The 23,891-nt window shown below is 49.0% G+C and overlaps 9 protein-coding genes across 9 annotated transcripts; 6 read left to right on the top strand and 3 right to left on the bottom strand.

Moving 5' to 3' along the window:
• Window positions 1-19: 19 nt before the first annotated feature.
• LOC128723847 (uncharacterized) lies at window positions 20-601 on the top strand. The gene is made up of 2 exons (XM_053817613.1): window positions 20-25; window positions 89-601. The coding sequence occupies exons 1-2, from the start codon at window positions 20-22 to the stop codon at window positions 599-601; spliced, it is 519 nt and encodes a 172-aa protein (XP_053673588.1).
• Window positions 602-1,105: 504 nt separating this feature from the next.
• Window positions 1,106-1,915, top strand: LOC128723381 (cuticle protein 16.5-like). Its single transcript, XM_053817114.1, has one exon. The coding sequence runs from the start codon at window positions 1,106-1,108 to the stop codon at window positions 1,913-1,915; it is 810 nt and encodes a 269-aa protein (XP_053673089.1).
• A 512-nt stretch (window positions 1,916-2,427) lies between these two features.
• Window positions 2,428-2,944, bottom strand: LOC128723846 (forkhead box protein B2-like). Its single transcript, XM_053817612.1, has 3 exons — window positions 2,939-2,944; window positions 2,637-2,850; window positions 2,428-2,573 (listed from the first exon to the last, which is right to left on the bottom strand). The coding sequence occupies exons 1-3, from the start codon at window positions 2,942-2,944 to the stop codon at window positions 2,428-2,430; spliced, it is 366 nt and encodes a 121-aa protein (XP_053673587.1).
• A 352-nt stretch (window positions 2,945-3,296) lies between these two features.
• LOC128723845 (adult cuticle protein 1-like) lies at window positions 3,297-3,785 on the bottom strand. Its single transcript, XM_053817611.1, has 2 exons — window positions 3,780-3,785; window positions 3,297-3,689 (listed from the first exon to the last, which is right to left on the bottom strand). The coding sequence occupies exons 1-2, from the start codon at window positions 3,783-3,785 to the stop codon at window positions 3,324-3,326; spliced, it is 372 nt and encodes a 123-aa protein (XP_053673586.1). The 3' UTR covers window positions 3,297-3,323.
• Window positions 3,786-4,474: 689 nt separating this feature from the next.
• On the top strand, window positions 4,475-4,942 carry LOC128723843 (adult cuticle protein 1-like). The gene is made up of 2 exons (XM_053817610.1): window positions 4,475-4,480; window positions 4,550-4,942. Exons 1-2 carry the CDS (start codon window positions 4,475-4,477, stop codon window positions 4,913-4,915), a joined length of 372 nt encoding a protein of 123 aa, XP_053673585.1. The 3' UTR covers window positions 4,916-4,942.
• A 352-nt stretch (window positions 4,943-5,294) lies between these two features.
• Window positions 5,295-5,811, top strand: LOC128723842 (forkhead box protein B2-like). Its single transcript, XM_053817609.1, has 3 exons — window positions 5,295-5,300; window positions 5,389-5,602; window positions 5,666-5,811. Exons 1-3 carry the CDS (start codon window positions 5,295-5,297, stop codon window positions 5,809-5,811), a joined length of 366 nt encoding a protein of 121 aa, XP_053673584.1.
• Window positions 5,737-8,029, bottom strand: LOC128722647 (sodium- and chloride-dependent glycine transporter 1). The gene is made up of 7 exons (XM_053816322.1): window positions 7,521-8,029; window positions 6,984-7,441; window positions 6,765-6,916; window positions 6,566-6,694; window positions 6,251-6,451; window positions 6,012-6,179; window positions 5,737-5,948 (listed from the first exon to the last, which is right to left on the bottom strand). The coding sequence occupies exons 1-7, from the start codon at window positions 8,027-8,029 to the stop codon at window positions 5,823-5,825; spliced, it is 1,743 nt and encodes a 580-aa protein (XP_053672297.1). The 3' UTR covers window positions 5,737-5,822.
• A 1,110-nt stretch (window positions 8,030-9,139) lies between these two features.
• On the top strand, window positions 9,140-16,204 carry LOC128725544 (fatty acid synthase-like). The gene is made up of 5 exons (XM_053819297.1): window positions 9,140-9,280; window positions 9,364-9,680; window positions 9,740-11,464; window positions 11,530-14,448; window positions 14,524-16,204. The coding sequence occupies exons 1-5, from the start codon at window positions 9,140-9,142 to the stop codon at window positions 16,202-16,204; spliced, it is 6,783 nt and encodes a 2,260-aa protein (XP_053675272.1).
• A 470-nt stretch (window positions 16,205-16,674) lies between these two features.
• LOC128725433 (fatty acid synthase-like) lies at window positions 16,675-23,719 on the top strand. The gene is made up of 5 exons (XM_053819174.1): window positions 16,675-16,803; window positions 16,873-17,189; window positions 17,255-18,967; window positions 19,045-21,963; window positions 22,039-23,719. Exons 1-5 carry the CDS (start codon window positions 16,675-16,677, stop codon window positions 23,717-23,719), a joined length of 6,759 nt encoding a protein of 2,252 aa, XP_053675149.1.
• Window positions 23,720-23,891: the final 172 nt, after the last annotated feature.

Genomic DNA, 23,891 nt, shown 5'->3' with positions numbered 1-23,891 from the left:
TCCACCAAAAATCATCAAAATGAAGGTACACGGTTCATTTAAGCAAACGACGATCGCTTTTCATAACGGTTTTCTTCCACTTTTTCAGTTCTTCGTCGCAATCATGGCACTTGCCTTCATCGCTGCCTCTGAGGCGTCTTACCTGCCGTACGATGATGTCCTTTCGTACTCCGGATATGGCACGGGACTCCCACTGTCCAAGGTGATCGTTGGCTCGTCGTACGATCTTCCAGCGGTCGTGGACAAGTACTCCTATCCCTCGTGGTATGGTTCCTATCCTGCAGTGAAGAAAGTGGTCGAATACCCATCGGTTGCTCCGGTGCTGGCCACGAAGGTCGTCGATAACAGCTACGGACTGGGATACAACAAGCTCGTCGCTCCTGTTGTGGCCACTAAGGTCGTTGATAACAGCTATGGCCTGGGATACAACAAGCTCGTCGCTCCGGTCCTTTCGCATGGCTACGGTCTAGGATATAACAAGCTCGTCGCCCCGGTTGTCGCCTCCAAAGTCGTCGATGACAGTCTGTTGAGCTACGGCGGATACGGACTGGGATACAACAAGTATCTTTCGTCCGCTCCAGTTGCCAAATACGTGCTTTAAATGTCATTCGATCCGCCCCCCGAACGCAACACACACGCTTGAGCTCATTTTCGGCTTTTGTCTGCTAATCCCGGCCCGGATTGTCACCTCTTAGGCGCATGTATGATCGTTATTTTCGTTCCGTTCTCTGCGGTCGTTCTTCATCGAGCGTTTTGCTGCTTCTTGCGCGCTGAAGCCCACCACAATCAAGCCATCTAATAAAAAATGATCTTTTAAGACACTGTTAACCTTTGTGTTTATGGAGTAAGCCTGTTTTGGGCAAAGGGAGGTATTTTCGGGTTGTACGAAAGTACCGAACCGTGGGCACGCGTATATAAACCGATCACCCATCCACAGACCGATCACAGTTCAATCGATCTTCGCCCAGCTCGCAAGCTCCACAATCCCAGCAATCATGAAGGTACGTCGCGGTTTTGGGGGTTTTCCGCGTGGTTCTAATAACTAATTCCGCTTTTTCTCGGTCTCTCTCTCTCTCTCTCTCTCTCTCTCTCTCTCTCTTTCGAAATGCAGTGCATCGCAGCAGTAGTCATGGTGGCTTTGGCCGTCGTCGCCGAGTGCGGCGTACTTCCGGTTCCGGTGGTGTACTCCGCCCCCGATACGACCGTTGTCCAGCAGAGCGTGGTGCCGAAATATGTCACATCGAACGTCGCCTATAATGCCGCCCCAGCAGTCACCACCTACTCCGTTCCAGCGGTCGTCCAGCAGAAGTACATCTCTGCGCCTGCCGTAGCCTACGCCACACCGTCCGTGTCCACCTACTCGATACCGGAAACGACCGTCGTGCAGCAGAACGTCGCCCCCAAATACGTTTCAGCTCCGATCGAGTACTCGGCCCCAGTTGTCACTGCATACACGGTTCCAGAGAAGACCGTTGTCCAGCAGAACGTCGCCCCGAAGTACGTCAGCTATGCTGCTGCTCCTGCTGTGGCCACTAGCTATGCTGCTCCTGCCGTATCCTACGCCGCACCGGCTGTCTCCTACTCGTCTCGCACCGTCTCGTATGCCGCTCCGGTTCCGGTCACTTACTCTGCCGCTGCTCCAGTGGCTCAATACGAGACCGTAGCGACACCAGTTGCCTACTCCGCTCCGACTGTGTACTCGTCGGACTCGGAAGTGGTTGATGCCGCACCGGCTGTTGCTGCCGTTGCTCCCGTGGAATCAGTGGCCGTTGCTCAGCCAGCTGTTGCCGTTGTTGGAAAGCCGGAAGCTCGTTATGTTGCTGCCACACCTGGTGCCGTCCATGATGCACCACTGGCCGGACATACCGTCAACCAGCAGTCGTTCAATGTGCAACCTGCACCTGGAACTCAGTAAATGTGGTCACGAGTGATCGTGTGCGTTTTTTTTTTAATTTTTGACCCACGAGCCGCGGATGCTTCATTGGCAAACAGGAAACTGAAATAAAGCTGCAAAATTTTTACTCTCAAACTAAACCAACAAGCTTAATTGATCGATTTCACTGCGGTGTGGTATGTGCTTCATCGAAAATCAAAAGGTTAAAACAAATTCTAACGCAACTTTCGATTTCTGATCGAATTGATTTTAAATCAGATTTCCGATACTGATGCTTTCTTTGTTTGTTTCTTTGTTCAAACAATTGTCCAACAGTGAGAAATTTACCATCGAGAAACACTGAAGAACGTCCTAAAAGGCCTACACGATTAATCTCACACATTGTTGACGCGATCTTGCATTAAAATATAGTAGCGTTCCCATAAAGCTTGTACAATGCTTTTGTACAATTTTCTTTGATTAAAGATGTATTTATTATGCCAAGCCATAGGCTATATACGAGCATCCATTTCACATGAATTCAAAGCCACCGGTTAGACCGAAACAACGACGGGCTTCGTTTTCGTGACGTGTACGGCTCCCGGATTTGCGGCCACATTGACTCCTCCACCGACCTCCACCTGTACAGGCTTCTCCGTCGTTACCGGAACCGAAACAGGAACAGGAACAGGAGCCGGAACTGGAGCGGGAACTGGAACGGGATGTACGAGCACCGGTGGAACAACGTGATGCACCAGCGGACTAACGACGGGAACATAAACCGGAACCGTGTGGAAGACCTTCTGCACATGCACTTCCGGAACTCGCACGTACTCTCGCACCGCCACTGGACGCTGGTGGTGGTGATGGTGATGGTGCCAGGAGTGATGTCGACCCCAAGAATGCTTGTGGAAGAATGGACTCGGACTGGCACTGACGATGGCCAACAGAACGAACGCCACAACGACCGTAAGGTACTATTTGGGAAGAATGTGAAAAGGACAGCTCCTGAAGTAAACGTCCAACGGATGCACCCAAAGCAGAGCACTACCAACGACCACTTACCTTCATGGTTGTTCTGCTGAGACGTGCGTGTTTGACGAATTGATGCTCTCGACAGAGGGTGTTTGGGAATTTATAGCATTCGGTTTAGGGCGAGTACACGGAAACTGGTTTCCCGCACGCTGTACATCATAATATCACAACCATGTTTAGTTTCGGATTCTTATCGCCACGATCCGGAACCGAATTCCGAACAATGACATCTGCTCCGTTGCGGAACAGATGGGCATTTCTTTCTTCAAGAGTGGAATAAATCGACACCGGGCGATATGCGAGTGAGGGAGGCCGAATCTTTCTATTTGAATTCCAACATTGTCCACTATCGACAGGGGGTTTGGTTTTGACAATTTTGTATCCACTCTCAGCACTGGGAATGTTTCAGCAGCGCTTAGTCAGAGCCTGGCGCAGCGCTCAGGTTCAACTGCTGCTGAGAGAACGCATGTCCTGGCAATGGCGCCTCATGGATCGCACCTCGGTTAGCGGCCAAATAACGAGCCTCCTTTTGGTAGATCAACGCCGGTGCGCTATACGCAAGTGGAGCTGCTCCATAATAGTACGGGGCAGCAGCGTATGCAAGTGGCGCATGTGCGTACGCGAACGCTGGAGCTGACGCGATCAGCTTGGCTTCAGAGTCTGCATTTTGCACGATCGTTGTATGAGGGGCTGCCAGGGCTAGTGGGGCTCCGTACAGGATCGGGGCGAGTCCGGCGTCGGCGACCACGGCCAGAACCATCATGACTACAGCTGCGATGCACTGGCGGTGAGAGAATGATCAGAAGATTGTTAGATAAAATTCCCTGCTTTTTAATCAATTTCTCAATGACTAAAATGCCTTCCCAAGTACCTTCATGATTGCGTTTGGTAAGATGTACTTAACTGGGAATATGTTCTTGAACGAGAATACAATTGAGTACTGATCTCTGTTTCCACGAAGCAACGATATTTATACTCTTGAAGTTAACAAAAAAAAAACCTCTTTCGCAAAAGACAGAAACCATGTATATGACAAGTACTTCATACAATCCAGTTCATAATTTCCCTTGCAATACTGGGAGTGATTAAATGGGACAATAAAAAAGCGTTCATAACCAGTTCCACCACCATGATACGCCGCTGTAACGCTACCAAGTGCACTGACCCACGCTCTGGATGCATTGTTGGGCAGACAACGAGCAGATCGAACGATCACATGGTGCCTGTGAACATCTACGCATCGAAGGAAACAAGTATTTTACCATCCTTGGTACCTGATCTAGTTGCGTTAAGATTCGCTTCTTGCTCGCTCTCTTTCTTACTACAGTATGTGAAAGGTTTTGACTCTAGGTTTCTCGTTGCATTCTTCCCTTTTCTGAACCGCTTTTATCAGATGCTGTGAGAGAATGCGTTTGCAGATGGTATTTTTTTTTCTGCAACGGTTTTGCAATGCGCTAGTCCTGGTATAAATAGGGAGCGAATGCTTCGCAACTTCAGTAGATCTCATCAGAACGTTCGATTAAACGATCCTCTTCGATCAATTTTAAAACACTCCCGCTAGCAATCATGAAGGTAATGAGTGATATTTGAGCTTTCTTAAAGGACCACAAGCCAAACCGTAACGTTTCTTTCCTCTTCTAGTGCATCGCAGCTGTAGTCATGATGGTTCTGGCCGTGGTCGCCGACGCCGGACTCGCCCCGATCCTGTACGGAGCCCCACTAGCCCTGGCAGCCCCTCATACAACGATCGTGCAAAATGCAGACTCTGAAGCCAAGCTGATCGCGTCAGCTCCAGCGTTCGCGTACGCACATGCGCCACTTGCATACGCTGCTGCCCCGTACTATTATGGAGCAGCTCCACTTGCGTATAGCGCACCGGCGTTGATCTACCAAAAGGAGGCTCGTTATTTGGCCGCTAACCGAGGTGCGATCCATGAGGCGCCATTGCCAGGACATGCGTTCTCTCAGCAGCAGTTGAACCTGAGCGCTGCGCCAGGCTCTGACTAAGCGCTGCTGAAACATTCCCAGTGCTGAGAGTGGATACAAAATTGTCAAAACCAAACCCCCTGTCGATAGTGGACAATGTTGGAATTCAAATAGAAAGATTCGGCCTCCCTCACTCGCACATCGCCCGGTGTCGATTTATTGTGCTCTCGAAGAAAGAAATGCCCATCTGTTCCGCAACGGAGCAGATGTCATTGTTCGGAATTCGGTTCCGGATCGCGGCGATAAGAATCCGAAACTAAACATGGTTGTGATATTATGTTGAACAGCGTGCGGGAAACCAGTTTCCGGGTACTCGCCCTAAACCGAACGCTATAAATTCCCAAACACCCTCTGTCGAGAGCATCAATTCGTCAAACACGCACGTCTCAGCAGAACAACCATGAAGGTAAGTGGTCGTTGGTAGTGCTCTGCTTTGGGTGCATCCGTTGGACGTTTACTTCAGGAGCTGTCCTTTTCACATCCTTCCCAAATAGCACCTTACGGTCGTTGTGGCGTTCGTTCTGTTGGCCATCGTCAGTGCCAGTCCGAGTCCATTCTTCCACAAGCATTCTTGGGGTCGACATCACTCCTGGCACCATCACCATCACCACCACCAGCGTCCAGTGGCGGTGCGAGAGTACGTGCGAGTTCCGGAAGTGCATGTGCAGAAGGTCTTCCACACGGTTCCGGTTTATGTGCCCGTCGTTAGTCCGCTGGTGCATCACGTTGTTCCACCGGTGCTCGTACATCCCGTTCCAGTTCCCGCTCCAGCTCCTGCTCCTGTTCCTGTCCCTGCTCCAGTTCCGGTAACGACGGAGAAGCCTGTACAGGTGGAGGTCGGTGGAGGAGTCAATGTGGCCGCCAATCCGGGAGCCGTACACGTCACGAAAACGAAGCCCGTCGTTGTTTCGGTCTAACCGGTGGTTCTTTATTTCGTACTACACTCTTCTATGCTAACGCCTTTCCGGTGACATTCCACATGGTCTCTCCACATTGCGCGTTGGTTGGCATCGGCAGGACCCCAGTCTTGTGGTTTTAATTGCTCCGTCAAGCGCTGAAATCACGAATTAAAGCTTAAATGAAGAGAATTTGACCTGTAGCAAATGTGTTGTACTACCTTTTTAAAGGATCCCTCCGAGCATGCTAGCTTATAGATAATGAACGCCGGAATACACAGCATCGATGATAAACAGCTCGCCCAACCGACTGCTATTGCCCATCGAGGATACTTCTGGCCGTTATACGATACCTCAGTGTTGTACGCGATCGTGGTGATAAAAATAAACTAAATAAAATGTGAGCCAAAAGTGAAAAAAAAATCACATAGCAATTCATGCATACGAAAGCGATGCTTACAATCAACACGATAGGTGTTATAAATTTCCATGCTATTATCCAAAACCGCTCGACTTTACGATCGATCATAAACTGCACGTCACGCACGAAGTTGTCACACCCGTAAATCCAACCGACGGCAATGACCTCAACGATGCAAACCAGTATCACCGAAATCGACGCCGAATACCAGTCCAACAGCTGCACCACGTACATGCCGCCCTGTCGGAAGTAGAGAAAAAAAAAACCGGTCCACCGCCCGGCCCATTGCAGTTGTATAATATCGAATGTGAACCAGCATTAGGTTGACATCACATTAACGTATTCTACGCTTACCCGACTCACGCAAGGCAGTGACAGCAGAAACAGCAGAAAGCACGTTCCAGCGGTAATGAGCAGTTTCTTCGTTCGCAGAACGGGAAAAACATCCACCACCGACGAGACGATGGCTTCGATTTGCACGAACTGGAAGACACATGTAGCACACGCAGGGACCTTAAGCCAGTCAGAGCTGTTAGATGGATACTATACTTACCATACTATCAACACCCAGCAGAAAAAGCATGCTGAAAAACAAACACGCCCACATTGGTGCAAGCGGAAGCATACTGATCGCTTCCGGATACGTCACGAACGCCAGTCCTGGCCCTCCGGTAGCTGCCGTTGCTACTGGAAGACCTGTTTGATCTGCAGCAAAAAAAAAAGAACGCTATAAACACATCCCCATGGTAGTCCTTGCTGGTTGTAAGCTTACGTGAAAAATATCCAAGCACAGAAAACACCACGAACCCGGCCAGAATGCTCGTTCCACAGTTCACGATCGGGATGAGGATCGAGTCGAGTTTGGTGTTGTTCTTGAACCGATTGTAGCTGGCCATATTTACGATACCACCCCAGCCGGGACCAAGTGAGAAGAAGATCTGTACAGCTGCGTCAGCCCACACGCGCAGGTTCCACAACTGATCCCACTGAGGCATAATGTAGAACCGAATGCCATCCATCGCACCGGGAAGCGTGACACCACGCACGAGCAGAACCGCAAGGATGGCGAACGGGAACGTGGCCGTAAAGTACACCACCTTCCCGACGGACTGGACACCCTTTGCAATGCAGCAGAATATCACAATCCACGCGATCACGTCGCAAACGAGCAGTGGCCAAACGATCCCGTCCAGGTGATCGATGCCGTCCGATAGCTGAAGGATCTCATTACTGCAAGGAGATGCGGGAGAGATGTAGACATCCTTGAACCATCTGAAGGACACGACTTTAGTTTGTAATCGAGGCTCACTGGAAAAACTCATCCGCTGGAGTTCGGTAGCGTTCAGCCACCGTCAACTGGCTGTTGTTGAGAAACAGGTCTACCTGATGACCACCACGCAACTCCAAACACCTGGCCGTATTCCAAGGATTGTCGCACGTTTCCCACGGCAGATTGGACTGCATCGAACGCCACAAGAACAAGATCGGGTACGAAATGATCGCGTTGTAGTACGCGGTGCAGATGAAGTTGATCACAACGATCGCAACACCGGCTCCTTTGAACAGTGGTACGATCTTGAACACCGTAATGCACCCAGTACCACTGAACTGGCCGAGGCACACCTCCATGAAGAACAGCGGGATACCGCATAACACTAGCATCAGCAGGTATGGCACCAAAAACGCGCCACCACCATTCCTGTAGCACAAGTAAGGAAACCGCCACACATTTCCCAACCCGATCGCGTAGCCCATGCACGATAGCAGAAATTCGGTCTTCGAAGCCCAGTGGCCCCGCGATTCTCTCGCGATCGCCATCGGGTAAGCGTTATCCTGCGTTACTACCGGCCGTTACTAGCCAACTGCTGCTCTATCGTCAACCGTGCTATCGCACGATCGTCTATTCCTACTGCCATCTATTCCTTTCCATTTCCGTGCGCGCATCTCAATCAACACTGATCATCTTCAATTGGTTGATATCCATCTCACCACACTCACTGAGCTAATCGCGGCTGTTGAGCTGCTGGAGCTCTGATTAGCGGCACGCACTTTAGACCGAGATTTGAAATCACAATCGCGCAAACAAATCAACCAGGAGCACCGAGCAACCATACCTCACAGTGGTCTTCTGCGACGGTACGACGATTCATGACGTACTTTTGCACTGGCACTGGCACAACGGATCTTCGCAAGTACACACCTGATCTTTGGCAGCAGTTTCGCTAGCGATTCTGCACGCCAAGAGACGACACCAGCTACAAACTGCTGCAGCAAATTGTTCCCGAAACTGCGCCCCCGGGGCTCATGATTATGGCACCGCATTATTTATACTACCCTCGGAACGCATCGAACCGAATTAATGTGGAACACCTATGAGGTCGCTTTGTCGGTTATCATTTGCATGCATTACGTTTTTCAAGGCTAGATGCACCGGTGTACCGGTGGAGCAAATTGGTGCAGTGGTTCCGTAAAAGTTAAGTCTGATTCCGATTGTTTGCAATGAAAAAAGGAGCAAAGGAAAACAATTTTCATTAATTTTCCACCAACGAACACAACAGTTCAATAGGTCATCGTAGGTTGCGTCGTAGAGATGTTTGAAATTAAACAAAAAAAAGCAATATGCGACAAATAACTGTGCTTGATTACTCATCTCAAGGTGAAACCGAATGGTTACACCCTTCAGACGGGCTGGCACTGCCCATTGACCTGCAACTATTCACTGGCCTATTTCTCGCCAATGCTGTTTATTGCATATTAATACACAAAATTTGCACAATTACCGGCAGCGCGCCATGGAACCAGAGCACGGTGCAGTCTTCCAATAAATCTGAATATAAAACCAAGCAGTAGCCCGTCACGGTGTAGCAGTGCATTCTTTGATTTACGTTCGTGCATTTCATCCCAGTCTCAACGCCCGTTTCCGCAACCATGCATCCAAGCAAGCCATCAACGTCCGTCGCAACGGCTACTCCGATCACAGCCGGTAATTCGATTGTAATTAGTGGCATTGCTGGGAAGTACCCGCGGTCAGATAGTGTGGGGCATTTTGCCGAAAATCTTTACAACAAGGTAGAGCTGTGCGAGCTTTCCGGTGTGGTGTAGTTTTTAAATGCATTAAATGTGTGCTATGTGTTCGTTTTTTACTATTTCAGGTAGATTTGGTCGACGACAAGGAAGACCGATGGAGACATCTGTACGCGGGCATTCCGAAGCGTCTCGGAAAGTTGAACAATCTGGGCAAATTCGATGCCGAGTTCTTCGATTGCGGTTTTCAAGAGACGCACACTATGGACCCACAACAGCGATTGCTGCTGCAGCATTGCTACGAAGCCGTCATAGACGCTGGGCTGCATCCGGATGACATCAGAGGCTCCCGCACGGGGGTGTTCGTTGGAGTGTCAATTGCCGAGACGGAGATCTACTGGACGTACAAGAAGACAAAGTCACCTTACAATCGGTCCATCTTGGGGTGAGTAGCAAACCATTCGGTTGCGTTGTGCAAAACTGACATCCATTTCCCTGTTTCAGATCTGTGCGGAGTATGCTGGCCACTAAGATAGCTTATGCGCTAGATTTGAGAGGGCCTACCATGGCGGTGGATACGGCGTGCAGTAGCTCGATGTATGCGCTCGATTGGGCTTGCAAAGCTATTCGAAGTGGGCAATGTGATGCCGCCATTGTTGCCGGTACCAATCTGACGCTGCATCCGTACATCACCCTGCAGTTCGCGCTGCTCGGAGTACTGGCAGCAGATGGATTTTGCAGACCGTTTGATAAGAACGCATCCGGATATTCTCGTTCGGAAGCAAACGCAGTGATCCTGCTTCAGAAGGCCAAGGATGCGAAGCGTATCTACGCGCACGTTGTCAACACCAAAACGAACTGCGATGGGTACAAACTCGAGGGCATTACATTCCCGTCGAACAAGATTCAGAAACAACTGTTGGATGAACTCTACGCTGAGGTGCCTTATGACCCGAAGGACATCAGTTATGTGGAGGCGCATAGCACCGGAACCGTCGTAGGGGATCCGGAGGAATGTGACGCCATCGAGAAGGTGTTTTGCCCAGATAGAACCGAACCTTTGCTCGTCGGGTCAGTTAAATCAAACATCGGACACTCGGAAGCCGCCGCAGGCATTTGCTCCGTCACCAAGTGCATCATCGCAATGCAGAACTGTCTCATTCCACCGAACATTAACTACACGGAACCCCGAACCGACGTTCCGTCGCTGTTGAACGGTAAGCTGAAAGTTGTTGATCATCCTACTCCTCTCGGAGGGCCATTAGTGGCGGTAAACTCGTTTGGATTCGGTGGCGCAAATGCCCACGCATTGCTACACAACTGCCGGAAGCAGAAGGTCAACGGTGGTTTTCCTACGGACAATCTGCCACGGTTAGTCGTTTGGGGTGGCCGAACGGTGGCTGCAGTAGACAATTTTCTGGAAAGCCTTACTGGCAAGAGCTACGACGCGGAACATTACGCACTGCTGCATAACATCCAACGAAAGGATACACCCAAAATGATCACTAAAGGATACGCTATTTTTGGAGGTCACAAAGATGGAACTGCTGAGCAGCTTTTCAAGGCTTCTTCGATGACTATTCCGAAGAAGTACAACGTTCCTCCCATTACGCTTGTTCTTGGGCAGTTGGGAGCCAATTGGCAGGTTGCAGTCGAGGCATTCTCTCAATTTCCCGAGTTCACCCTCAGCACAAAGGAGTGCTTGCAGGCCATAAAGGAATGTGGCTTCGATGCATTCGATCCCACCAAACAAACGGATGATCCAGTTCAGCATATCTTGTGGACGTTCATCGCCCACGTGGGCATCTATCGAATGATGCAAAAGACAGGTCTTATTATTGACCGCTGCGCTGGATATTCTGTTGGTCAAATTGCGTGTGCCTACTTTGATGGAGTACTATCGTTGCATGATGCCCTTCGAGTGGCCTACGCACAAGGATACATCATTAAGGCGCATCGGAAAGAAAACACCTACAACTACAGCGCCATTTCGTCAAACAAACAACTCGGCACTAAGCTGACAAAGGTGCTAAAACCATTGCGACTACGTGCGGCAACGGAGAAATGGACCAACCCTTGCCAGCTACAGTCATTCGAGATGTTTGATCCAACAGCGTGCAAATCGTTGTTAGAAATGCTGCAAAATGATACCATTGTTTTGGATCCCCTAAAGGATGCGTTCCCAGCTGCTAGAGACATTGTGAATAGCTTCCTTAAAACCCTTGGCCGGTACGTATGCCTAGTTCTTACTAATGTACATCGTTTATTTAAAACACTTTACGTATCAATTACAGAGCATTCCTAGGAGGCCATCAACTAAATCTGCTGTCACTGTATCCTTCGATCGAGTTTCCCGTTTCACTTGGTACCTCCATGATTTCGCCGTACCTTGAGTGGGATCACTCTGCCGATTGGCATGTCACAAACTTCCGTACGACCCGCATGGTGGATCAAAGCACGTCCGAGTATGTAATTTCGCTCACAGAGCAGGACTACATCGCTGGTCATTGTATTGACGGAAGAATCCTCATTCCGGCCACCGGCTACTTGTTCTTTGTTTGGGATTCCTTTTCCGGCAAAATGGGCATCATTCCGGAGGAGATGCCGGTCGAATTTTCCGACATTGAATTTTTACGAGCTACGACACTTGTCGGAGATCAGCAGGTGACACTAACGGTCGATCTGAACGAAGTAACGGGCAATTTTGAGGTGCGTGAAGGTACAGCTCTGGTGGTAACGGGCCGTATCCAGGCATTAACTAACTATCACCCACGGGCTATGGAACACAAAAAGACAAATTCCATTATATTGCCATGCAAGGACTTTTACAAGGAACTTCGCCTGCGAGGATACCACTATGCAGGGTTCTTTAAATCTGTCATTGAATCAGCCAGCGATGGTTCGTATGCGAAGATCGAGTGGAAATATAACTGGACAGCGCTCCTGGATTGCATTTTACAAGTCGCTATTATTGCTGTTGATTCTCGTTCGCTGGTCATTCCTACGCGCATCGAATCCATCAAAATCGACCCTATTCAACATAAGGCCACCGATCAAACCGCTGGTTCCGGAATTCCAAGCTACAATGTAAGCTTCGATAGCGGTATGAATTTGCTGCAATGCGGTGCGATTGAAATACGTGGCCTCAATGCAAGTACCATTGCTCGCAGATTGCCCCCGGGCGTGCCTGTGCTTGAAAGCTACAAGTTTCAGCCGTACTATCCCGACAGCAGCATGCAATTGAACACAGCAGCAACGATGATTGTGCAGACTATTCTCGAAAATCAGGCCGCATTATTCTTTAATGTAACGGAAATGCACTCCGCGAAAAGAGATCCCATTCTTGCACTATTTGGGGAAGCCATTGGAGATTTGCCCTTAGTGAAAGCACACCTAACGCTCCTCTCCAATACTAAACCTGAACCGATACCGAACGTCACAATCTCGGAGGATAAACTCATGAAGCAGCGGAACGTGTTGCTCCTCATTTGCGAGAACCTCTTCGCGGACGACGAGTTCATTTCTGATGCAATCAACTGCCTCTCCGATCAAGGATTTATTCTTCTCCGTGAAGCTCCAGGCTACCGTCTCCAGGATATCCATCGACGACTGCAGCTCGTCAGTATCATCCCTGTAGAAGGCGAGACATTCCTGCTTCTTCAGCAGAAGAAGTCCGCCATGAATACCTCTGCCGAGGCGCACGTTATCAATGTATCTTCCAGCGATCCTACTCTCTCGTGGCTATTGGAATTGAAACAGGAACTCAAAACGAAACCCATCATCCTCTACACCCAGCATGATCCTTCTTCTGGCATCATAGGACTGGTAAATTGTATTCGAAAGGAACCCAACAGCCAGAACGTGTCATGTTTCTTCATCGACGACTGCAGCGCTCCCCCGTTCGATCCTATCGATCCGTTCTACAAAGACCAGATCGACCTCGGCTTAGCGATCAACGTCTATCGTAACGGACAGTGGGGATCGTATCGCCACTTCAAGATATCCGAGCAGCCGATCTGCGAGCCTACCACCAACCATTGCTTTGCTAATTGCGTCAAACCTGGTGATCTTTCGTCCTTTACATGGATGGTTGGTCCACTAAGTGAGCAACCACCTGTAGCTCCGTTGGTCCGGGTTGTCTATAGTTCCCTGAATTTCAAAGACGTCATGATTGCTACCGGAAGGCTGTCGGTTGAAACGTTCTACGTTGATAGATTGCAACAAGAATGCGTATTAGGATTTGAGTATTCAGGCGTTACTACTACCGGGAAACGTGTTATGGGAATCATATCCGCAGGCTCCATGGCAACAATAATCGAATCAGACTCAATCTTCACTCTTGATGTTCCCGATTATTGCACCTTGGAGCAGGCTGCAACCATTCCCACGGTATACGCTACAGTGTACTCGGCGTTCTTCATTTGCTCCCAGATTCGCAAGGGCAACACAATCCTTATTCATGCTGGCACGGGTGGCATCGGTTTGGCTGCCATTCAGGTTTGCTTAGCCTATGGCCTCGAGGTTTTTACCACCGTTAGTACCAAGGAAAAGAAGGACTTCCTGTTGAGCTACTTCCCTGGCCTCAATCCTAAAAACATTGGAAACTCTAGAGACATCACCTTCGAGACACTCGTCAAGGAACGCACCAACGGACGAGGTGTTGATTTCGTACTCAATTCCTTGTCGGAGGAAAAACTGCAAGCTTCCATTCGCTGTCTGGCCAGAGGAGGACACTTCCTGGAGATAGGAAAGTACGACATGATGAAGGACTCCAAAATGGCAATGTCCTTCTTCCAAAAGGGAATTACGTTCACTGCCGTGCTTGTCGATTTGATGTTCACAGAAAAACGAGAGCTTATGCAAGCCGTGCATAAATTAATGGTTAAAGACCTAGCTAAAGGCATTGTCAAGCCACTTCCCACAACCGTCTTCAAGGCCCATGAAATCGAGCAAGCTTTCCGTTACCTAGCAACTGCTAAGCACATTGGTAAAGTTGTTCTAAAGATCCGGGACAACGAAGACGATATCGTGTCCGTACCGCTCTCCTATCTCCCTCGATTATACTGCAATCCTGAACAGAGTTTCGTCATTGCCGGAGGTCTTGGGGGTTTTGGACTCGAGTTGGCCGATTGGCTTATCATCCGTGGCTGCCGAAAACTGTTGCTTAGCTCAAGCAGAGGAATCACCAAACCCTATCAACAGTATCGTGTCAAGTAAGTGGCAACAAGTTCCAGGATAACGATTTCCTTCTGTAACCTTCTCTCACATTTTTCTTCTGAACATTCCAGCTTATGGCAGTCGTACGGAGTTCAAGTGCGCATCTCTACGGAGGACATTTCCACCGAAAAAGGATGCCGTCAACTGCTCCAGCAAGCTATTCAAATGGGACCCATCGCTGGAATCTTCAATCTTGCCGTGCAGCTGCGAGACGCTATCATCGAGAATCAGTCCGTGGACAAGTTCTCCGAATGCCTTGCCCCTAAGGCGACCGCTACACATCATCTCGATCTGATCAGTAGAGAGCTGTGTCCCATGTTGAAACACTTTGTCGTGTTCTCCAGCGTGTCGTGTGGTCGTGGAAATGCGGGACAATCCAACTACGGCATGGCCAACTCCATCATGGAGCGCATCGTTGAGCATCGTGTTGCGCAGGGTCTGCCAGGAAAAGCCATCCAATGGGGCGCGATCGGCGAGGTCGGTATCGTAGCCGACATGCAGGAGGATAAAATCGATATGGAAATAGGCGGAACGCTGCAGCAGCGCCTGTCATCCTGCATCCAGGTGCTCGATCACCTCTTATCGACCGACGATCCGATCGTAGCCAGTATGGTCGTTGCCGAGAAACGCAGCTCAAGTGGTGGTGCTAAAAACATCGTCGAAGCCGTCATGAACATCATGAACATTCGCGACATGAAGTCCGTTTCCGTCGAGAGCACTCTTGCCGACATCGGCATGGATTCGTTGATGGCCGTCGAAATTCGACAAGTTCTGGAACGTGACTTTGATATCATTCTTACGCCTCAGGATCTTCGCACACTCACCTTCTCCAAACTACAGAAGCTTGCTGATGCCAAAGCTGAGACCGAGACTGCTGAGGCCCCTACACAACAGTTGCAACTCGAGGATTTGTTGGCCAGCTTCGGTGATGAGGCCGCTAGCCATCATACCGTACTGCGATTGCCTTCTAAATGCAACGATCTCGAGTACGATCGGGCCGTGCTCTTCATACCGGGTATTGAGAGTGTCTGTAGTCCGGCCTGGACGAAGATCGCCTCTGAAATTGACGCACCTACATTCGTGCTACAGACCTTCGCTAAGGCTACCGATGAGCACACCATTCAGGGCATCGTTGATAGCGTGTTCGACGAGATGTTCGAGACGGTATTCGCCAAGGCGGAACAGTTTTTGGTCATTGGATATTCCTTTGGGGCACTTCTGGCCCTGGACGTTGTGAAGCGACTTGAAGGGCGATCACTTAAAGGAAAGCTTATGCTTATCGATGGTTCGCCCTTATACCTCCAGCGGTTTGCCAGCCATCATCTTTCTGGCTTCGATGATGAACACTTGCAGATGGCTATTCTTACTCTCGTGCTGTCGTTCGCTTTGCCTTCGGTCTCCACAGATATTATCAAGTCAATCATGAACGAAGCTACGTACGAAGATCGAGTTACAAAAATGATCGACTTAGGACGCGAAAACAACACATTTACGGAAGAATATACGCGGAAGATGATGCGTATTTTGTTCTTCCGGTTAAAAGCCGCCATGAATATGAGTACGGAGGTTAAAGATAAGCTGGAGTCACCATTAGTACTGGTACGTTCAGGAATGATCACCGATATTGAAGAGGATTACGGATTGAGTGATTTTACCCAATCGTCTTTCATCTTGAAAATCATAGAAGGAACACACCAGACCATGCTATCTAATATGGAATTGGTGGAGATAATCAATAAGGATACACTGTAAAGACGAAAAAACTTTCTCATAATTATCCATAATATTTATCAATAAAAAGAAGCACTATTTAACTAATGAATAAATTGAAACCACGTGCAAATCATAATTCCAACGAAGTTGACCATATAGAAGAGCCACACCTCTACGTTACAATGGGACGATCACGATCAAAAACTTAATACGTAGTAAAGAAAAATTAGTCAGCTGAAGTCATGTGGCCATTAAAGGAGCTTAGCTATATGTTACCAACAAACCAAAAGGAAATCAATTGACATTTAGTTGCCCCTGGCCAGTTGTATAATGAGCATTCTAATTAGCACCGGTTCGAAGTCGATAGTGAAGACGAGCTACAAATTGCCCCGAGTTGCAAGCTGCATTAGCAATAGCAGCATTATGCAACCGAAATGTCGCGCTATGCCAAAACCATATAAATTGCATTTACTTAACCCGCTCAATACACCAGTTTACTCACGACCGTCATGAAGACTGTCAGCTCTTCCACAAGTGAACCGATCGAATCCGAGAAATCGATCGTCATTTCGGGCATATCTGGAAAGTATCCGCGATCCAACAATGTGCAAGAATTCGCTCACAACCTGTACAACAAGGCAAGCATTTTTTCATTGGTAAACTATCGACAAGAATCTTATATACGTGCGTTCTTATTCTCCGGTTAGGTTGATCTTGTCGACGACAAGGAAGAACGCTGGCGACATACGCACCCGGACATTCCGAAACGCCTCGGTAAAATGAACAACCTTGAAAAGTTCGACGCAGAGTTCTTCGGGTACTGCTCCAAGGAAGCGCATACCATGGATCCTCAGCAACGTTTTCTGCTGGAGCACTGCTGCGAAGCGGTCCTGGATGCGGGACTGCATCTGGACGACTTGCGTGGCTCGAAAACAGGTGTGTTTATTGGCATTTCCATAACCGAGACAGACACCTACTGGACGTACAAGCAATGTCGCATGTTCTACAAACAGGAGATGATCGGGTGAGCACCGCACGTGTTTCTCTATTGTTGTCTGTCCGTACCTAACCTCATCGTTGTTTTTGTAGCTATATGAGAAGTTTGCTTGCTCCTAAAATAGCTTATGCTTTGGACCTGAAAGGACCCACCATAGCGGTAGATACCGCCTGTAGCAGCTCAATGTACGCGCTCGATGTGGCCTGTAAAGCGATCCGCAGTGGGCAATGTGACGCGGCTTTTGTGGCCGGAACCAATTTGACGCTCCATCCTTACATCACGCTTCAATTCGCGCTGCTCGGAGTGTTAGCAATGGATGGCCTGTGTCGACCGTTCGATAAAAATGCGTCTGGTTATTCTCGTTCTGAAGCAAACGCAGTGATCCTGCTTCAGAAGGCCAAGGATGCGAAGCGTATCTACGCGCACGTTGTCAACACCAAAACGAACTGCGATGGGTACAAACTCGAGGGCATTACATTCCCGTCGAACAAGATTCAGAAACAACTGCTTGACGAATTTTACGCTGAGGTGCCCTATGACCCAAAGGACATCAGTTATGTGGAGGCGCATAGTACGGGTACGATCGTTGGGGATCCGGAGGAATGTGACGCCATCGAGAAAGTGTTTTGTGCTGATAGAAGCGGTTCGCTGCTGGTTGGATCGGTCAAATCGAACATCGGACACTCGGAGGCCGCCGCTGGTCTTTGCTCCGTCACCAAGTGTATAATTGCGATCCAGAACTCCCTTATTCCACCGAACATCAACTACACGGAACCCCGAACCGACGTTCCATCGCTGCTGAACGGCCATCTTAAGGTAGTGGACAAAGCTACGCCCCTCGAAGGTCCTTTGGTTGCGGTCAATTCCTTCGGTTTCGGTGGAGCCAACGCTCACGCACTGCTGTACACGTCTACGAAGAAGAAGCCGCAGGATGCGTCTCCTTCCGATGCGCTCCCACGATTGGTAGTATGGAGCGGTCGAACGGAGGATGCGGTTGAGCACTTTTTGGTAGAGCTGGCAAAGCTAAAGTTCGACACCGAGCTGTACGCGCTAACTCACAACATCCAGCGGAAGAAAATCGCCAACATGACCTCCCTGGGGTATGCGATATTCAACCGCGGTGTTGACGGTAACGCGGTGCTCATGCAAAAGAGTTTCTCAAAGGCACGTAAAACCATCCCCCCGTTTGCGATCATTTTCGGTCAGATAGATTACGATTGGCAGACGACGTTCCGTGCATTCGAGAGGTTTCCCCAGTTCAAAACATCCGTGGAGCAGTGCATGAACCTGTTGAAGAATCCCGAGTACGATTGCATCTTCAACAAGGAGCTGCAGTCAAGCACGTTGCAACGGGTAGTATGGACACTGATTTTGCAGATCAGTGTATACCACATGCTGCACACTATCGGTCTAGTGATAGATCAGTACGCAGGCTACTCCGTCGGGCAAATCACGTGTGCATACATCGATGGTGTGCTATCGCTGTCGGACGCCATACGAGTTGCATTCGCGCACGGTGTCTTGCTTTCATCGTACAACAACCCGGAAACGTTTAACTATCGCGATATTATCACAAACAAGGAACTTAACAGCAAACTGATGGAGGTTCTGCAACCGTTTTCATCCCTTGAGCCGTCAAAGAAGTGGAAAACCGCAACGACAGTGTTATCGTTCCGTATCTACGACCCGAAAAGCGCCAACCAGCTGTTCAACAACATAGACAGCGATGCCGTGGTGTTGCAACCGCTTCCGTCGATTCAATCTACGGACGATATTGTCAAGAGCTTCCTGGGCACTATAGGAAGGTGAGCAAAGGAAATTGCAATTCTGACGCGAACACGATGCTTACTGTTGCAATCGTCTTGTGTTTTCATCGTTTCAGGGCATTCCTTTACGGTCAACATTGCAACTTGCTGGATCTCTTTCCACCGGTCAGTTTCCCGGTGTCCCTGGAAACCCCCATGATAGCCCCGCTTATCCGCTGGGACCACACCACGAACTGGCACGTGCCGAACTTTCAAATGAGAAAGATGTTTGCGCACGGATACAACGAGTGCACCGTTTCGCTTGCGCATCAGGAATACATAAACGGTCATTGCATCGATGGGCGGGTGTTGATACCTGCCACCGAATACCTCTATCTTGTGTGGGACACCTTCACCAGCAAGATTGGTAAAATTCCGGACGAAGTGTCCGTACAATTTACGGATATTGAGTTTTTGCGTGCGACAACAATTACGGGTGACCAAATCATCACGCTGTTAGTCGATACTAATTGCGTCAGTGGCAGTTTTGAAGTGTCCGAAGGATCCACTCTTGTCGTGAAGGGCAAGATACAGTGCCTGAATGGACTGGAATTACAGACCATCCAGCAACAAAACACTCATAAAGTAGTCCTTCCAACAAAGGATTTCTACAAGGAGCTGCGGCTGAGAGGGTACCACTATGGCGGGTTCTTCAAATCCGTTATCGAATCCGCTAGCGATGGATCCTTCGCTGTAATCGAATGGAAAAACAACTGGACGGCACTGTTAGACTGCATGCTGCAAGTGGCCATTGTTGCGCTGGACTCTCGATCCTTAGCCATTCCAACGCGCATTGATTCAATCAAGATCGATCCCATACAACAGAAACAATCCCTACAAACCAACGACAAAGGAGTTTCCAGCTACAATATATATTTCGATCGACATCTCAATATATTGCAAAGTAGCGGCATTGAGATACGAGGGCTCAATGCAAGTACCATTGCAAGACGTTTTCCTCCGGGAGTTCCTGTACTTGAGAGTTACAAGTTTTATCCCTACTTCTCGCAACAACCGATTCTTCCAGCCGAAGCTGTTTCTATCATCACTCAAATAATACTCGATAATCAGTTAACAACGGCATTCGCCGTCACAGAAATGCACTCCGCGACAAGAGATCCCATTCTTGCGCTGTTTGGAGATGCCATTGGAGATTTGCCCTTGGTGAAAGCCCACCTAACACTTCTCTCCAATATCAAACCCGAACCGATACCGAACGTCACAATCTCGGAGGATAAACTCATGAAGCAGCGGAACGTGTTGCTCCTCATTTGCGAGAACCTTTTCTCGGACGACGAGTTCATTTCTGATGCAATCAACTGCCTCTCCGATCAAGGATTTATTCTTCTCCGTGAAGCTCCAGGCTACCATCTCCAGGATATCCATCGACGACTGCAGCTCGTCAGTATCATCCCTGTAGAAGGCGAGACATTCCTGCTTCTTCAGCAGAAGAAGTCCGCCATGAATACCTCTGCCGAGGCGCACGTTATCAATGTATCTTCCAGCGATCCTACTCTCTCGTGGCTATTGGAATTGAAACAGGAACTCAAAACGAAACCCATCATCCTCTACACCCAGCATGATCCTTCTTCTGGCATCATAGGACTGGTAAATTGTATTCGAAAGGAACCCAACAGCCAGAACGTGTCATGTTTCTTCATCGACGACTGCAGCGCTCCTCCGTTCGATCCTACCGATCCGTTCTACAAATACCAAATCGACCTCGGCTTAGCGATCAACGTCTATCGTAACGGACAGTGGGGATCGTATCGCCACTTCAAGATATCCGAGCAGCCAATCTGCGAGCCTACCACCAACCATTGCTTTGCTAATTGCGTCAAACCTGGCGATCTTTCGTCCTTCACATGGATGGATGGTCCGCTGAACGAGCAACCGCCTACTGGTCCATTAGTCCGAGTTGTCTATAGTTCCCTGAATTTCAGAGACGTCATGATTGCTTCCGGAAGGCTCACTGTTGAAACATTTTGTATCGACCGATTACAACAAGAATGTGCGCTGGGACTCGAATACTCCGGGGTAACGGATTCTGGAAAACGTGTTATGGGAATCATATCCGCAGGCTCCATGGCAACGAAGATCGAAGCAGATCCGCTCTTCACTCTGGATGTTCCCGATGATTGTACCTTGGAGCAGGCTGCAACCATTCCCACGGTATACGCTACAGTGTACTCGGCGTTCTTCATTTGCTCCCAGATTCGCAAGGGCAACACAATCCTTATTCATGCTGGCACGGGTGGCATCGGTTTGGCTGCCATTCAGGTTTGCTTAGCCTATGGCCTCGAGGTTTTTACCACCGTTAGTACCAAGGAAAAGAAGGACTTCCTGTTGAGCTACTTCCCTGGCCTCAATCCTAAAAACATTGGAAACTCTAGAGACATCACCTTCGAGACACTCGTCAAGGAACGCACCAACGGACGAGGTGTTGATTTCGTACTCAATTCCTTGTCGGAGGAAAAACTGCAAGCTTCCATTCGCTGTCTGGCCAGAGGAGGACACTTCCTCGAGATAGGAAAGTACGACATGATGAAGGACTCCAAAATGACAATGTCCTTCTTCCAAAAGGGAATTACGTTCACTGCCGTGCTTGTCGATTTGATGTTCAAGGAAAAACGAGACCTCATGCAAACTTTACACAATCTTATGGTACAGGACATGTCCAAAGGCATCATAAAACCACTTCCCACAACCGTGTTCAAGGCACAAGAAATCGAACAAGCTTTCCGTTACCTAGCAACGGCTAAGCACATTGGTAAAGTTGTTTTAAAGATCCGAGACAACGAAAACGATCTCGCGTCCGTACCACTCTCCTATCTTCCTCGATTGTACTGCAACCCTGAACAGAGCTTCGTCATTGCCGGAGGTCTTGGGGGTTTTGGACTCGAACTGGCCGATTGGCTTATCATCCGTGGCTGCCGAAAACTGTTGCTTAGCTCAAGCAGAGGAATCACCAAACCCTATCAACAGTATCGTGTCAAGTAAGTGGCAACAAGTTCCAGGATAACGATTTCCTTCTGTAACCTTCTCTCACATTTTTCTTCTGAACATTCCAGCTTATGGCAGTCGTACGGAGTTCAAGTGCGCATTTCTACGGAGGACATTTCCACCGAAAAAGGATGTCGTCAACTGCTCCAGCAAGCTATCCAAATGGGACCCATCGCTGGAATCTTCAATCTTGCCGTGCAGCTGCGAGACGCTATCATCGAGAATCAGTCCGTGGACAAGTTCTCCGAATGCCTTGCCCCTAAGGCGACCGCTACACATCATCTCGATCTGATCAGTAGAGAGCTGTGTCCCATGTTGAAACACTTTGTCGTGTTCTCCAGCGTGTCATGTGGTCGTGGAAATGCGGGACAATCCAACTACGGCATGGCCAACTCCATCATGGAGCGCATCGTTGAGCATCGTGTTGCGCAGGGTCTACCCGGAAAAGCCATCCAGTGGGGCGCGATCGGCGAGGTCGGTATCGTAGCCGACATGCAGGAGGATAAAATCGATATGGAAATAGGCGGAACACTGCAGCAGCGTCTCTCATCCTGTATCCAGGTGCTCGATCACCTGTTATCGACCGACGATCCGATCGTAGCCAGTATGGTCGTTGCCGAGAAACGCAGCTCAAGCGGTGGTGCTAAAAACATCGTCGAAGCCGTCATGAACATCATGAACATTCGCGACATGAAGTCCGTTTCCGTCGAGAGCACTCTTGCCGACATCGGCATGGATTCGTTGATGGCCGTCGAAATTCGACAAGTTCTGGAACGTGACTTTGATATCATTCTTACGCCTCAGGATCTTCGTACACTCACCTTCTCCAAACTACAGAAGCTTGCTGATGCCAAAGCTGAGACCGAGACTGCTGAGGCCCCTACACAACAGTTGCAACTCGAGGATTTATTGGCCAGCTTCGGTGATGAGGCCGCAAGCCATCATACCGTACTGCGATTGCCTTCCAAATGCAACGATCTCGAGTACGATCGGGCCGTGCTCTTCATACCGGGTATTGAGAGTGTCTGTAGTCCGGCCTGGACGAAGATCGCCTCTGAAATTGACGCACCTACATTCGTGCTACAGACCTTCGCTAAGGCTACCGATGAGCACACCATTCAGGGTATCGTTGATAGCGTGTTCGACGAGATGTTCGAGACGGTATTCGCCAAGGCAGAACAGTTTTTGGTCATTGGATATTCCTTTGGGGCGCTGTTGGCCCTGGACGTTGTGAAGCGACTCGAAGCGCGATCTATTCGTGGCAAATTGATTCTTATCGATGGCTCACCGATGTATCTCCAGCGTTTTGCCAGCCATCATCTATCCGGGTTCGATGATGAACACTTACAAATGACCGTTCTCACTCTCGTCCTATCGTTTGTTTTCCCCACGGCAACCCATGAGATCATCAAACCGATCATGGATAAAGCAACGTACGTGGAACGGGTGGAAAAGTTGATGGTGGTTGCGCGGGAATCGAATCCTTTTTCCGAAGAGTACGCACGCAAAATGATGCGAATTTTGTTCTACAGAATGAAGGCAACGATGAACATGAGCACGGAAGCAAAAGAAAAGATTGCATCCACGCTCGTTCTTATACGATCTAGCATGATCGGAGACATCGAGGAAGATTACGGTTTGAGCGAATTTACCACTGCTTCAATGATTGTAAAGATCATCGATGGCACACACCAAACAATGCTGGCCAATCCGGAGCTCATCGAGATCATCAACAAGGATACGCTATGAGATGTAGTGGTTGAGAATTTTAATACGAATTTTAGTCGATTTCCTTTTTTTCATTTTTACACCTAATTTATAGTTAATTTTGCATCCAAGCAGGCGTGATCGGATACGGATAAGTAAGTGAAATAAACATGAAATGTGCAATTGGACTATAACAACAATCATTATTAACCGC

The sequence above is a fragment of the Anopheles nili genome, chromosome 3, assembly GCF_943737925.1.
Source record: "Anopheles nili chromosome 3, idAnoNiliSN_F5_01, whole genome shotgun sequence".
NCBI classification, from domain to species: Eukaryota; Metazoa; Arthropoda; class Insecta; order Diptera; family Culicidae; genus Anopheles; species Anopheles nili.
Note: the sequence above shows the minus strand (reverse complement) of the source record. Positions and strands in the feature narration are given on the sequence as shown.